The following is a 16,827-nucleotide window of genomic DNA, read 5'->3' on the forward strand; positions in this document are numbered from 1 at the left end:
ACATTGAGTTTCCAAGCCCAATTTTAGTGTTTTGAACCCCCTACTCATCCTCTGCCAGTCCTGAGAAATGAATTGAGCCTGCATTTTCCCTAGATAGTAGGGGCTAGGCATTTTCAGAGCATGGCTACACAAACATGACTTTTGTCATGCACTTCACCTACTGAGCAAGGAACACACTCTGTTGTGGTAACAGCACCAGTTGCACTTACTGAGAAGTTTTACTGCCCTTAATGAATGAAGGAAAGGTGCTGATGATCCAATCACCCCCTCATTCTTTAGACGGTTTAATCTTTATACAACAAATTTAATATAGGAATTACCATATGTTTAAATTAACTGAATGTCCCTCTATGTGTGGCTGGGCTTTCCTGGTAATCCTATACAGTGCGTGTATCTAAGGCACTGTTCAGTTTCTCCTTGCAAATCCCCACAAAGCAATTACTGGCCTTTCTACATATTAAGAAATTGTCAATTTCAGGTGCAATTAAAGTAAAATTGCTTTCAGTAGATACTTGGCTATGATGACTTTTGCTGGTCATAATTCTCCCCACACTTTGTTGTTTCTTCAAATAAAAATTATATTTCTCTTGTGCCCTGGAATCTCAAGCTCATTTTTGACCCAAAGTATCCTCAGAGAGTTATAAAACTTAGATGATATAACTGCACATTACCTAGTAATGAACATTGTGAGAATCAAGCCAGGAAGATGAAGACAAGAGATGTGAATTAATGTTTTAATAATCTCCCTTAGATTAGTACAAGTCACACAGGCAGGAATCCCAGTCGCTGCCGGTGAGTGATACAGCTCCTCCAGTAAGGAAGGATAGTGCTTTATAACTGTCCAAGGACATGATACTCTAACGTCTGCAAGGACAGATGGTCACTCAGCTACCCATAAAGTTATGACCTTGTCCCAGCAGTGTGGTGCAACAGAGTACTTTGGACTGAACCGCTATTTACGGTGCCACAGCTTTTGCTGAAGACATTAGAAGCTGGTTAGTTTATTTTTTACGTCTATTCAAGCCTGTGCTATTCTAGACATTCTTTTCTACTGAGCCAGGGCATTTGCCATTTTGATAATGGAAAGCAAAGACTATAGCATTGTTCAGCTTCTGATAGATGAACTCTAGATTTGAATTGAAATGCAACTGTGAATCATGCCTCCTGATTCTAGGGTGGTATGACAGAATACTTGTAGAAAAATCTGAGTGCACCATGCTGGTATTATCTGTCTCCAGTGCAGAAGTCAGCCAGTGTGAGACATTTTGCACAGCCACATAATGCTAACCTTCCCACATACACATGTGCACTTAGCTGAGATCAGCTGTGACTGCTCCATGGCTGAACTAACAAGAATAGTGTCTCATTCTTCCATCTGAGAATACAAAGAATCTTCAAAGTCAGTGCAAAGACTGTGCTGACATCTCAAACTGGCAACTTTTGAATGCTACTGAAAGATATATTAGAGAAATGGGTTTACCCACCAGAGACCAAAAGGCTGTCCTCTGGCACTGTGCAAGCTGTAGGACTTTCCTGCATTCTTCTTTGAACACAGCTTTTCTCTGGGAAAAACACCTTGTCTGGATTTAAAGATTATGTTCAATGGCGTAGAACACAGTACAAATCTTTTTTTACTTGTCCCTATGTTTACTTCCCTTCTCTGCTAAAACGGTGACACTTTTCTATTCTGAATTGGTCTCGATTTAATGCCTATCCATCCAGCCTTGTTAAAGCTTTGTTTATCAGATGGAGAACTTTCTATTTTTTAATTTCTCTTCCTTGTTCAGTACTTACAACCAGTGTTCAAGACAATACATGGAATTTTGGGGGTGAGATTGCACTGTTAGACATTGCCTGTTAGTCATGCTTTTCACGGAATCTTAGAATCATGCTTATGGCTCTTCTCAGAACCATCCCCAATTTTTAAGCACCACTTTGATGAGATTTATTGAGAATGGGCAGTACTGCTCCGGAGATCTTTCAAAAAAGGGCAGACAACTTCCATTCCATACATGGGGGAACCAGTATAGCAACAAACTCTGAAAGAATTTATCTTACTTTTTATAAGGACTCAATTACTGTGAGATGAGAGGAATATCACTGAAATAGTGCTCAGTGAAGCTCGTGTGTTTCTGTTGACTTTATTCCTCCATTTGGGTGGTCCAGGAAATTAGGCATCAGTGCAAAAGGCAGTACATCTGTAGTGGCTTTATCAGATATCCTCGTCTTCTCAACAAATTTCCCTGATGTCAGTAAACCAGGAAATTGGGAGTGGGGGGCAGTTAGCTGAGAAACTGTTATCTCTGCAACATCGTTTGTTTTCTTTAGTATACCCTTCTGATATATTCAGTGTTCAGCGCTACCTTCCAGTTAGTCAGCCACTGATAGCCCAGCTCCTGGTTGACGAGTGTTTAAAAAAGTCAGCTAACCAATAAAAACCTCATCCAAGCTCCAAATGAGCATCTGGCATTGGTTGTTTAGATGTGCCTCTGAGTAATGGCAAGCTACAGGAAAGCCAAGCCAGTATTCAGACATTACTTTTTGGCAATGGGACTTGCTGTGTTATTTCTCTTCTGTATTAGCTGAAAAGGTCTGGCTTTTGCTTTTTAACCTTGTTGTTTCAATGCCAGAGTGGTAGACTTATAACACAAGTAAAAACAATAGCTCTTAAAAGATGTGATATTTTCTTTCATCTCCTCTTTAGTAAGCAGCCTTGGTAGTGCCATTTCATATAAAGAACTACAAAAGTCACAAGGTCCAGAAATAGAATAATTCCAGAAATGACAAAAAAAAAAAAAAAAAAAAAGACCTGCTTTGTCTTTTTATTGACTATAAAGGCAGTGAAAAAGGCCATTCCACATCCTCAGCCATAACTAGTTAATTATTTTCTGTTGTTTTTTTGTAGATGTTTTTGACCAACATTAAGCAAAATGTACATTGTGGAACAAACCATCCATACAGGATATGCCATAATTACTGTTTAGCAATTTCACACTAGCAAAAATTTATTAAAACTTCACGACTCATTAATAGTAAGTGATCATAATCACTTAATAGAAAAGGAAACTGAGCTAATGATAGAAGTGCTGATTAATGTTTTTGACCTTAAGACATGAAGTCAAGTGAAATTAATGTCACTGGGTGTTAAAAGTTGTTTTCAAGTATACATGGTCTGTAATCACACAAGAAACCCCCTGACTACACAAATTTTATGTTCCTCAGCAGAAAAATATTCTATACTGAGTGGCATTTTTAATACTCTCACTGCTACATTTCAAGTAAGCACAAGATTGTCTCATTTATTATCAAAACTAGTAAAAGATATGTAATCTAAATATGCATATACGCTCTCTTCAGAAGGAAATCTCACAGCAGTACTTAATGTGCTAGCAACAAGGACCATTACATGCAGCTATTTGTCTCTTTTTTGGTATACAGGTTTCCTTTTATGAGATCAGGCTAAAATATTATTCAAGAGTCCTAGACAGTACAGCCAGCTCCCTAATCAGATGTCAGATATTTGGGCATCACCAAACTCGACAGGACAACTGCTTCTGTGGTCAGCTGCGTGCCTGGAAAGCATCTTCCTCAGTCTAACATCTGGCTGCTTCTGGTGCCCACGGGGGCTGTAGCAAGTGGTGGCATTTGAGGAGCCTTGTGAGCAACAAGGTTGGTCAGATCCACGTGGCAGTATGACATCTGTGCAGACATCAAAGTCACAATGTCTGAGGCAACACGTGTACCAAGATGTAAGTGAAGCCTCCTGCTTCAGAAACAAACATTTATTTACATGTGCTTCATTCTTTTTGTGATATCAGATGCTTCTTTAAACCAGAGTCACCATGCTAAGGCAATTATTCTACAGCGCCACGTACTAAATTTAAGGAGGAAAAAGGTTCTGTAGCCTCTCACAAATTGGTCTAATCCCATCCCACTGCTGAGGTTGAAGGGAGATAATTTAGCCTTTTGTCAAGAAGACAAACGTTTTCTAAATGCTAACCCAAGTTGATAGCACTCCAAAACTATTTTTTTAATAATATTCCTTAGATTATTGCAGGTACGATTCCCATGATAGGAAGAGCAGGAAATAAAGTTTCTCACAAGTTCAAGCAGATGCCTGGCTGAGCGTTAGAGGGCTTTAAGTTCATTTAACATAAATCAAAGTCACCTAGGGAAGGACAATGCCTTTCTAATAATGTCACTCAATACTTAGCCTACCTACACTTGTATTAATAACAAAGCCCTCGGGTAGTGAGCTATGTACAGCCATTGATCTGCTGAAAGCTCAGCACTACGGTATTGACAAATATTGTTTTGCAGACAAATACAAGCTAAACTGTATTTTTAGCCACTGGAATCTGACCTCTGACAAACAAGCAAATATCACTGGTCAGCCAGGTTAATACTGCATTTAAAGCCTTTCCAGTTCAGAAGGAAGCTAGCAGTTATTTGGAGAATGTAGCTTTATTTTTATGCTTGTGTATCCGTGTGTGTGGGGGGGTACTTTGTGACACACTTAGCCAACTGCCTCTCTTTAAGATGTTTTCATTAATGTCTCCTTTGAAATCAGGAGGTATGTGGCACTCTTGCAAACCCAGAGGTAAATACCATCTGTTTAGCTAACCTCACTGACAGTGTTTGTGGGATATTGTCCTACGTTTCTGAACATATATACAATAGTAATTCAGAAGCCTGAATGCCAGGTCCTTCCAAAACAATTGACTACCAGTCTTTATTTTGTAATGCCACCAAAAATTGTTTTCTGTTGTTTTGTGTGTGTGTGTGTTGTGTGTTTTTTATTAACTAGTCTGTGAATTATGCTTCCTACCTCAGAGCAACATATTCACTAGCATCACCTTTGAAAAACCGAGTAAGAAAACAACAAGAAGAAAAATAAAACCTTCTGCAGAATTACACTGAAGCAATGTTTCCCGGTTCCTATTTTGTCTTGTTCCTGGCTGTTGCTGTGCAGCTTTCTATAATTAATACAGTTTAAAAATTTGGTGATGCAGAATCAGGGGGTGTAATCTGTATTCAAGTCCAAAAAAGACATGCATATCACCAAAATAATTGGGTTTTATTGTTACCAAAAATTGTTTCGGGAAATTATACTCCTGTCTCTGAATGTAAAACAGAATCCAGCATGAGACAGACAATAACCCAGACGGGTTTTGCTGCCAACACACAGAATCTGCACAAGTGTAAGGGCTGGCCGATTGCTTAGGTAGAGTGGTTTGGAGAGCGGCAGGAGCATGTTTGGAAAGTGATGGCGCAAGGATAAACGGTTAGAACCACCTTTTAAAATACATGTCCTAGCCAGCTGAGACCATCCACATGTTTAATGGTACACTGGAACTGCACCTCTAGGAAAGCTAATGGCAAGCTGGCCGGTTTCCCCTCTCTTTGTGTCTGTCACACACTCACTTTGATGAGGTCAACCTGCTTTATTCAGCTGCTTACCAAGGGGGTCATTCAAAACGCTCTGTGTAACTCAGCCTGTTTAACTGAACTGATTCTATAAATGCCAGTAAAAGCAGATAATGCTACTTACCTGGCCATCACTAGACAACAGTGTGACGTTACAAACATCCCTACCAAAAATCAGCCAAACTTCTGCATGTGATGGGCACTGCTTGTTTAACACCTATCATCCAGGCCAGTGGGGAGGGAATGCCAATTTTATCATGAGGACACTGGTCCTCTCTGTCACACCTGATGCTAGGAGCCATCGTTATTTAATGACAGTGTAATATATACACATGGAAGAAGGGCAGCGTGGCGCACTGCCTCCTATTTGTGCACCGTCTAGGCAGGCACTAACTTACCTAAACCCACAGGGAAATTAGCAGAGGGAGGCTGTGTGTGAATAGTAACAATTAAAACAAAAATAAATCAGCCAACCAAAACCTAGAGATAAAACCCACAGACCACTCACACAAAGGAACCCATCTGGTCATGTACCAGATGCTGCTTGGTGGTATTGAATCCAGCTGGGGTCAGCAGTCCCCAGGGAGGCTGCTGCTCAGCGAGCACATCTCGGAGCTCTACCTCCCAGAGGGAGACCTCACTTCTGTCCCTCCCTCCTTGTTCTCTTCCTTCACAGTGACAGCGTAGAGTAAGAGGGAAAGCAGGGGGAGCCTAATGCCACAACCATCCGAGCTGCAAGCAGTGCCAGGACAGCTAACATCTCCCCCGCTTGCTTCACCCCATGCAGCTCTCATCCAGAGCTGCCCAAACACAATGGTGAACACCGACAGCGATCTGCTGTACAAGCTAAGAAAGCATTTCCAGCCTTTGAGCCTTGCCTCCCCTCCCAGCACACTCTGCATTCCCTAAAATATCCCCCTCCCAGACTCTTTTGTCTTCGAAGCCCTTGCAACCCTTTTGCTCCCATGTGTGACAACAGGAGCCAGCCCTTAGCTTCTGGCCTGACAGGGTGGAAGGGCTGGGCGGGCGTGGAGGCGTGCTTGCGTGCCAGAGAGCGAGCAAGTATGAATAGGGCCAGCTGGCCACTCTCGTGCCCCATCATTTCCATCTGATATTCCCTGCTCATTGTCATTTTGCAGGCCACATTCACTAGCACAAAAAGACTAGGGAGCAAGCAAATGCACAGATATTTAAAGGGAAAAGCTTTATTTCTTATTTTCTTAGATCATAGTGGACTGTAAAACAACAGGGAACAATGAGCTCAACCTTTAATAAGCTTGTTTTCTTTCCTTTTTTTTTTTTTTTTTTTTTTTTGCCAGTCAAGCTTCCTTTCTTTTGTATAATTCAAAACAGAACAAACAACCAGGAAATTTTTCTCACAAAAACATGCTTTTTAATAAAAAAGAGAATAATGTTTATTGAGAGGGATTGTTTTCTGGATATGTACAATAGTAATGCAGGAGAATTATGCTAACAGAAAATGCCAAACATCATGACTTGACTTCTGAAGTGTGAATGGTCCAAAAAGCAATGTCCTTAGAGCAACGTCTAAGTCAACAGGAACAAGTGAACAGTGTTTTTATTTTTATTTTTTTTACAACAAATTACCAGCCATTATGACTGAAGACCTGACACATAATAACCTGCAGTGAGATGTACAGAAATCCATAAGACAACATAGAATTTACACAAGAAGGTAACTATTTGTGTAATAATTTCCTCCAGAAAATGGAAGCATGTTCTAGGCAGATAATTTGGGAAAAAAAAATACAGAAAAAGAAAAAAAAAAGGAAAAAAAGAAATAAACAAAAAATGCTAACATTGGATATCCTCAGTTCACAGTGAATGCCAGTCTTCCTGGGTCCAAACGCTACCAGTTTCCCCTACCTGTATCCTTTCTGCCTACCCACAATTAATCCCTTTATTACCCAAAATTACTTATACCCGAACCTTCCTGTGCTATTTCCTCTTCGCTGCAGCTCTTGTCTACATGCACTTTACACAAAAGAAATACAAACTTAGACATATCCTCAAGTGAAAGAAACATACACCTTCCCGGCATGAACAGCATTAATCACAGCTAATCATTTCAGCACTAAGTAATGCCACACAAAACATCATACAAACCCTGTTAATCAAACTCAGTAGCAATAACTCTGGGGGAGGGGAGAAGATGGAGATTAATAATTGCCACCAGTTAAATCTCCTGTGTTGCAGTGCTTTGAAGTGATTTCTTCCACTGCCTAACTTCACGACTTATTTATATTTTCTTACCCAGAAACAGTGAAAGGTATCGGTAAGTGTTAAGAGGTTGGTTTTATCCCTCACTTCTGCTGTGACCTTCCCAGAGAGGACGCAATGTAAAATTCAAGACCATATTTTCCTTCAATTGTTACTCCTATTTTCTTGATAAACTCAGCTCAGCCTGGGTTGTGCACTCCCAACTGCCAGACGCAATCCACTGTGGGGCTCTGTTCCACCTCTATCAATCTTTACAAACAGCCTTCTCAAATCAACTTCACCCAAGGGTTAACGTGCCTGTCCTAACCCAAAGCATGCAGTCATTAACAGTGACCCTGCTTGAGGTGTGGGAAGGCGATGCTGTGCTCCCATCAGCTGTGTTTTCGATAGCATACTCCCGTGAGAATCACTTCAGCTCTTAAAAGGGGAATAGTTTCCATGGGCCAAATCACAATGTCAACAAAAACACAAACTATGATTTGTCTACCTGCCTTCTACCCACCAGGACATATATTTCTATTTCTCAGCAGTGTGTTCCCTGCAGTATCTCCTAAAATGAACAGTGGCTCCAGCAATTTCTGCATCTTCAGGCTTTCTCCTGTTTTTGATAAATGTTACCTTATTTCATATATATCCTTTTCCATAAGCATTCTTAGGAGAGGACCATGATGTTTAATTTTATTTTGAAAATTATGCCATAGTTTCAGCAGATTTGCTGGCTTCTGTGCTGGAAGGAGTTTATGTCTCCCTGAGGTCCAGTAAATCTATGAGGTTCAGCTTTTGTACCTTTTAAACTTCCTACCTAAAGACAAATGCAGTGGTCAAAATCAACTTCTTACTCTGTGTGGACCAGCTAAAGAGCTGGAGCTAACGAATGGATTTAGAAGAGGAAGCGGGGCTGGGGATGTATTTCACACATCAATACATCAATATAAGGTATAATATTTTTGCACTTAGAACTGCACATCCTCTCCTACTGTCAAAGCAGTGTCCAGCAGAAGGAGCCATGAGGAACTCTGCATCTTGGTGCCAACACTGGTGAACTGCTTGACACGAGCCAGCCGACATGGGGAGCAGCACACTGCCACAACACCATGTAACACGACGTATGTTTGTTTACTCACACCATCAATTCTTGGAATGAGTGGCTTGAGGAAGCCTGAAAACAAGCATGGCCTCATTTACTGGAAGGCAATTCCCCCAAACTGCTGTTCAGTTTCATAAGCACTGAAGGTGCTGAACAAGGGCTAGTTGATGCTTTGTAGGATAGAAGTCCACAAGGAACAAAGCCAATTGTAGTATTTTAACAGGAGAAATTTGACGAAAATTGCTCTTACATATACAACTTCTAGAAAATTATCCTTCTGAGAGATTAAAAAGAAGTGCAAAAGAATTAGCATGTGTTGGAATTGCTAAGAGCAGGGGAAAATTGGGTTAGAGGAACCAACCCTTGCTGAAGTGAGATCAGGTTTGGCTGCTGTAATCTAGGTAGCAATTGCCTCTTTGTATGACAGAGCAAAGGTAAAACAGCAGAAGCTGCAGCTGCTCTGGTCAAATGTGTTCAGAGAACTTCAGTGATTAGTCTAGATGGCACCAAATTATAATACCACAGTGCATATTGATAAGAAATGCTATGGAGAAATTGTTTGATTCTGTGCTCTTTTAAACTTCAGATAATCTGCAGGCTACATCTTGAATTTCTTGCTCCGTCTTTTATGAATGCTAAAAGAGACAGCTTCTGAGTAGGAGCTATGGGATTTAGCTTCTGATTATTGACCTGACCACATCTAATATACCTATTAAGTATAACCATCCCCTGAAGGCAAACATACCCAGATGAAGAAAACATGGAACAAAGGTATATGAAAGTGGAGACAATATTGAATTAAAAAATGGGAATTCATCACCCTCCCTGATTTTTTATCTTCAAATGGACACGTTTAAATTTCACAAGGAAACTTCTTATTTTTGAAAAAAAAAAATACTATTTTGTGACACTATCTATTTGACTGAAATTCCAAGCAGAAAATACATTAAAAATATTTAAATATTTCTGAGAGATTGTGAAACTTTAAAACTTTTTAAGCCTTATTCAGTATCAAACTAAATTTTAAATTCCATCTGGGGAACAGAAACTTCATGTTTTAGCTTGTACCAGTCAAACTAGCGCTAAACAGATAAAATAGGAACTTGCAATTCCCTCCCCCCAAAAAGATGTTGGTAGTTCAGCAGAGACATATTCCTGACCACAGTTTGTTTGTTTTTTCCCAGAACAGGAGGCTGTAATTATAAAACAAACAAACAAACAAAACCACCGAGGAAAAAAAAAATCTTTTATGAGAAAGTGGATGACTGTAGAATATGGAAAAAATGACCTTCCAAACTGAAAGGAGAAGCTGAAAGAGCCATTAATTGAAATGTCATATGAAGAATGGAGCTGGTAAGAAAAAGCAAATATTTAAAGATGAGAAATATTTAACAAGTCACTGGATTAATTTCTCTGCCAAGTTCATCAGAATCAACTATATTTCTATTTGATGTCATGGACATCAGGTAGAACCTGAATAACCTCACTGCTATAAAACAGCCTTGGGGGGGGCCCTTTAGCTCAGATGAATTTATCCAGAACAAATTTAATGCAGAAGTTCTGTCAGTGAATGTGTATTTTTCAATGAGGTAGATCCACATCATTGTTGAAGACAAACAATCGCATTTTATGAAAGAAAGTTATAATTGCTGTACAAATATCTGCTCATTCTTCCATCTTTTACTGCTTGATCCGATGGAGTTTCTTGTCCTAACAGAATCCAGCTCTTCTATTTCAACAAATCCCAGTGCTAAGTATGAGACACTCATGTCACTTGACATACCCAATTTTATGTCCCTTCAGTGAGCTCTTCTGAGTTTTGGTCTTCTTCACTGGTTTCTCACCATCTCCCTTCCATCGTGATTAAGCCAAAAAAAAATAAAATTAGGATTATATTGAGATTTCAAGGTGATTCCTTCTCTGTTTTCTTTGTTTCCAGCCTAATTACATAGGCTTAGCAAGTATATTTTCATGTTTTCAAACTACCAACAAACTGTAGCATTCCTCAAATTAAAACAGCCTCATTTTTAAAAGTTTGGGTCTTACTGGAATACAACTTCATTAAAAGAAAATGGGCTGGAAATAGGTCTCCAGACAGAGTTACAAATGCTTTAAAATAATTAAGAATTCCTGTTCCTCCCAATTCTTCCTAATGACAAAGTAGAAATGAAAGAGTTCAATAGGAAGTGGCAGTGCCCCAGTGGCAATGGATAGATGGTTCCTCCAGACTGCTCAGCACCTCTCTCCCCATTCCCCTGAAGACAGCGAGGATAATGAGTGAAAAGTTGGTGAAACAAGGTCTGTGCTCCTTGTTCCTCACCATACCACTACACAGACACGGGTGCAGGACCACTGCACAGTGGTGGATATCACTGTCTGCACTGGTCCCCCCACCCTTAATTATGATTATTTCCACTGAAAGGCTCATCTTCGTTGCCTCTTTCATTGAACTAGTTTGTGGAATTAATACGTATGTTAAATAGCTTAGAACATTAGCCATATATTTCAGTTCAGAATTATTTTTGTCTTTCTGTGTACTACTTTTAAGGAGGAACATAAGACACGATAATCAGGTTATTTAACATGGCAGTGTATACACACTATTAGGGAATAATACTAATGACAACGTCTGTTCTATTACGTTCAATGAAAAAGATGATTTGTAAATGTTTATGGTAGCCCATGATTTAATTTAAACATAACTGAATTGGTTAAATTCACAATCTAAACTGTAGGTCATCTGTATGTACATCCTGTATTTGGACAGTTCCTATATTATTGGTATATTGATAAAATCAATGTGTTAAAATACTACGTAACGTCCAGTTTGTCGGCTGAGCACTAAACACATGGCATTTTAGTCGTCAGAAAGGGAAAAAGTGAAACAATTTGCATACTTCAGTTCTGTAGCAAATGACTGCACTGACAAGGTCACCATGCTAAATTGACATCATCCACACCACATCCAATTTCTAAAAATCTTCCAATATTTGCATGGTGATGCCTGTAAAACCTCATTAAGTGTCAGACTCTTAGGGTTTTTTCCCTCTTGCCTGTTTAATAAGCAATTTATTTTTTTTAATTAAGAATTCAGTATGCTTTTAATTTATACAGGAAAGAAAGCTTGAGTGCTCTGTGTTGTTTGTGGTAACATGGCTAGCTGTATAAAATGGCATTTCTTCCTCTACTATATCCATAATTGCATTTCCAAAGGTAACCCTCATTGAATCAGATAACTAGCAATTTCTTTTGTAATCAGAAGCTAATTAGGTTGTTGTTTACAGTACAAGTGATCAACAGCTTTTATTCTGGATCACACAGTGTCAAAGCTCTAATAATTTGTATTAAATGTAATAGAGACACCATAATCAAACCAAATGTATAAAATCTTCAAAAAGGTATGCACTATACTGGGAGGTTATTAAAATTCCTGATACTGCTTAAAATGTTTAATGTGCTGAATACAAATGATATTTTAAAGAAAGCTTTGTGGATCAAAGATGGATTTAATAATTGTAATGTTTATGAATTTGTTTTGAAAATATTTTAATTGGATAATGTCAGACTTTTGAATTATAACACTATGCTCATTACCATTTCAATAGGTTATACTATCAGTTCCTTTTGACATAAAATAATTTGATTTATTTTTTTAAAATCATGAATCTCATAATCTTTTTTCTGTTGTCACTAGTTTTCAATAATTTGATTAGCTTCCACAAGAAGAGCAACAGGAACCACATGGGCTTTGCTGGTAATGATATGCTATATATTCTTCAAAAGCAGCTCTGATGCCTTTGAAAGTAATTTGCAGTTTCTTATCAGCACAGAATTAAAAAGTAATATTGTCTAATTTGTTATGTTCAGTGGCACATGGCATCCTAGAATTCTATCACATACACAGTGCTTTGAAACCTATATTATGTGACCATAATCAAGAGTACATAAGTGAATTTTAGAATTTCTGAAAGTGTTTATTATTAGCTAAGAAAAAGCTCAAAAGATGAACTTGTCAATAGGTTTAATCATCTCATAGTAAGATGTGTACTTTGCATACTCTCAAACTTCATTGCAGTTTATAAACCAGTAATTTGTACCTTATAGTTGTATTGCAAATAACTGATCCAGACATTTCAAAGCAGGCCTGTGCATAATTGTGTGAGTCTCAATGTAAATATGAAAATTCAACATGATGAACTCTTTGCTTGGTCACGTTATCTCCTACTTCCAGGAAAAACAAAATCTGATTACTGTTGATCATTTAGATATAACTGCTTGTAACAGTCACCAAGCCATCACAGTAAGGTATAAGGACAGCCGTAAGGAGAAATGTTGCCTATTTGATGACACTTAAAGCTTTAAAGAATCCCTTCTAAATACCACAGAAAACCAGCAGCCAGCAGTGGCTGTCAACGTCACTGAATGAAAACCAAAGTGTTCAAATCTTGCATACCGGCAATATTGGCATCCAAACCATTACAATGTTTAAGGAATAGGTCTTGCAAACAGTTCATCATGCCAGCAATCCCATGGGCTGCAGTAAGAACTACTATGATGAGAAAAGCCTGTCACATGGGTGAGTGTGCATGATGCTGCCTTGTAATTGGATCAACCATCCTTCCGTGTTGGTTTTAGCCATCTCAGAGATGAAACTCAGTTATCGTACCACTGCATCTTTTCCCTCTACAATGTTGTGATAAGAGAAGTAAGGCATGAAGTTCCTGTAACTTTCTGAGCTGACACTATCAGCTATGTATAAACAGATAGTGCTGTTTTAGTAGAGCAAATAAATTGTGTATCTTTTTTTATTAAGAAAAATATAATAACTGGACTATAGTATCACAACAGAAGCAGAGAAGACCAGCAGCTGTATAGCTGAACTCCTGTAGCAAAACTTGTTTCTACTGCTCATCCATGAATTTAAAGAAATATATGTTTATGAAGCTTTCACAATGGCTGCTTCTTGTTAATTTATAGAATCTTCACCCTTGTTAAGGCTAGATGATTATAATTAAAAGATAAATGTACTGTTAGAAAGTTCTATGCCACACTCTATTTTTATGAGAATTTAACTGAAAGACATACATTATACCTGTATGTGAATTATAATGGCTTCTCAGCAGGGAATGCAGAATCACTTACAGTACATAAACATTTAAAGAGGAAAATGCTAATACACTGAAAGAGTTTAACATCAGTAGCAATTTATCAAATGAGGAAGTTTCATAAAGTCCACTCTCTGGGAGAACATTCACCGTTAGACAAAAGCCTGGCATCCTTGATAGTCTGAAGTTCAATCAATTTGAAAACCAAAACTATTCAATGAGATAAATAGGATCTTAAGAAAAACTGCCATCCTCCTTCTTGGGTAAAGGCTAGAATTAACGTAATTATTAAAATAATCCAACCAGCTTGCTTTACAGGCAAATTTACACACTGTCTCTTTAAAACACTGCATGCCCAAAAGCCTTTTGGGTTTGGAATGTAGCACTGCACCAAGTATTTCACAAAGCCTCTAAATATCACAAGAAGCTTTTTTAGAGAGAAAAAAAAATTTCCAGCTGACTGAAACTGTTCTAGCAGGAGTGCCTCAGCTTAGCCCCCAGACCTGGAATTCCAGATAAACAACAGAGGACAGGAAACAGATTTTTTTTTTTTTTTACACGTCCTTTTGTAATGCAGCTACAAGACGACTGATGAGCTTAGGAACAAACAGAGTGAGAGTGCAATTGTCATCAGAATGAGAGGTGTGCTTGCGTAGAAGCTTGTAGGAAGAGCAAATGAATTCTCTGAAGATATGTGACTGGTGGAGACTCCTGCTGTGTTGTCTTTCCCAATAGCATTCTGCAAAACACAACACTTTCCTTGGTCACCATTACACATTTCCATTGCAAAATATTCAAATCGATGTCATGAAATTCATCAGTTCATGTCCCACCCTCCACAGTTACCTATATATCACAGTCACAAATTGAAATATCTAAAAAGCATAAAAACAGAAGTGAAATGACAACATTTTAAAGTTAAAGGATAAAAATATCATGAACGTATAGCACCAGCACAGCATGACTCAAAAAAAAAAAAAAAAGGAATAATGTAGTAAAAAAAAAAAAGTGGTTCCATGTGTAAAACTTGCCCTTGTTAAACATGGCCGTTTGCTTTAGCCATCTGTGTTTATGCCAGTTTACTAAAAAATAAAATAAAATAAAAAATAATAATAATTAAATAAAAAAAAAAAAACACACACAAAAATGCAGGACCCCCAGTGAAATTGCAAGTTCTGCATAGTCAACAGAACAACTTTGATAACAAGTTACTCCTGGAGGCCAATAGATAAAATCTCATCCATGGGATCAGAAAAGATTGAGGTTTCTAGCTTATTACATTTTTTCTTTCTTAATTTCTCTTCCCCTCATTGTGGCATTATTTACATGCCTTGTATCTTTGCTACCAATAATAAAGCAGTAGGCATAGGCAAGTATAGATTGCCAGATTAGAGTGAACTGTTTAAGTAGGAAGTGTAATGAATATTTTTAATTGCTTATCATCCTCAGTTAAAAAAAGTAAAAATAAAATGCATGTATAATCACAGAATCGAAACAATTTAGACTGGAAGGCCATTAAGGTCATTAAATCCAATCACTCCAAGTAAAGGTGCTCATACCCTGCCTACTCTGGGTTTGAAAACATTCCGGGATGTAGCTTCTTCAGAGGGATCAAGCCTCCCCCATACTGAAAAGCCAATCAGCCAAGGTACAAGCTAGAACTATGCAGAAGTGCAGATACCAAGAATGAGTATAGAGCATCAGTTCCCACAGAAACTAATAATTACAAAGCCAGGGAGCAACTCTTGGACAGATCTTCATGCCACTCGCCCTCCCTTTGCTATCATCTGATAGGATTCTCACTGTCTGGAAGTCCTTGAGCTACAAACTGTTGGATGTACTAGGAGGCACTGAGGGAATTATCACAATATGCTTTCTCTCATCTTATATTCAGCCCTTATCATCTGTGTTTTGGAAACTGTCACAGGATGTGGGTTAAGGTGGACCAGCAAATCTGATGGCAAGCTACAGTTACACGGGCCTTCTTGTGAAAGGTCTTTAGCCAGCATGAGATGCCAATGCATCCATTAACTTTCCTGCATACTGTTAACATAGCCTTGGTTCTTCACATGTCATTAAACTTTATTCTAGTATCTACTGGAAATTCTTAACAGAACCTAAAGATTTAGAACCGGGCTATAGAACTGCCATTGTCTGGAAACACTGTAAAACTTGGATCAGCAAAGGAGAACCTAAAATATATGGTCACATCCACTTGGTGCCTTATACTACTAAAATTGGTCTTGCTGTACAGTTGGTGTTTCACATTGTAAAAATTAATTAATTAAGCATCCTGAGAGACTCAGTCCAAAGGATATGGACTGACAGACATGGAAACCAAAGTAATGTTCAGGTCTGAAAGGGGCCTTGGAGGTCAGGCTCAGAGTAGTCAAACAGCACTGGAAGGTTATTTCTCTTGGTGCTACCAGTCTGTCTTCTGATGAGAACATCAATTCAGGCCCAAAATTGTTCATTTTTTTTTTAGTGATGGAATGATGTCCAGCGTGTTTCTCTGTATTTGTTAAAAGCCTTATCATCTCATGTTCCTACAGATTATTAACTAATTATACATGCTAGGTACAATGTTAATTACCATGGGATTTGCCTAAACATGTACAGCTATTAAAATACAAAGTCAGCAGAAGCCACTTTGAGCCCAGTTCTGGATTTCTGAGTAAGATCAATCTTTAATACTTTACAGTATCCAAACATAATCATGCAAACAAGAATATACTGTAGGGTAAGCCCATTATAATCTTGGAAGTCGTTGAGAATTTTATATTAGGGGACACACCCATGGCTATGAAACATACAGGATCTGCACACTTACCTCATTAAGACAGAGCTCTGTATCTACGGATTCATTGGATTTCCGCTTCTTCTGTGCCTACGAACAAATGCAAAATTTATTCCCTGTACATTTACACATAGAGCAGCACAAAACAATTAGATAAATTCACAGGGGTT

At 38.4% G+C, this 16,827-nt stretch overlaps 1 protein-coding gene across 4 annotated transcripts in view; it reads right to left on the bottom strand.

The window, feature by feature from the left end:
• Positions 1–6,606: 6,606 nt before the first annotated feature.
• GFRA1 (GDNF family receptor alpha 1) overlaps positions 6,607–16,827 on the bottom strand; it is a 263,680-nt gene continuing 253,459 nt past the window's right edge. For all 4 annotated transcript variants that reach the window (XM_021274105.4, XM_013101922.5, XM_021274102.4 and 1 more), the window contains 2 exons: positions 16,691–16,747; positions 6,607–14,599 (listed from right to left, as the gene is read on the bottom strand). In XM_021274105.4, the coding sequence (XP_021129780.1) occupies positions 14,438–14,599; positions 16,691–16,747 (219 nt within the window). In that variant the 3' untranslated portion in view covers positions 6,607–14,437. The remainder of the gene's footprint in view (positions 14,600–16,690; positions 16,748–16,827) is intronic.

The sequence above is a fragment of the Anas platyrhynchos genome, chromosome 6, assembly GCF_047663525.1.
Source record: "Anas platyrhynchos isolate ZD024472 breed Pekin duck chromosome 6, IASCAAS_PekinDuck_T2T, whole genome shotgun sequence".
Taxonomy (NCBI): domain Eukaryota; kingdom Metazoa; phylum Chordata; class Aves; order Anseriformes; family Anatidae; genus Anas; species Anas platyrhynchos.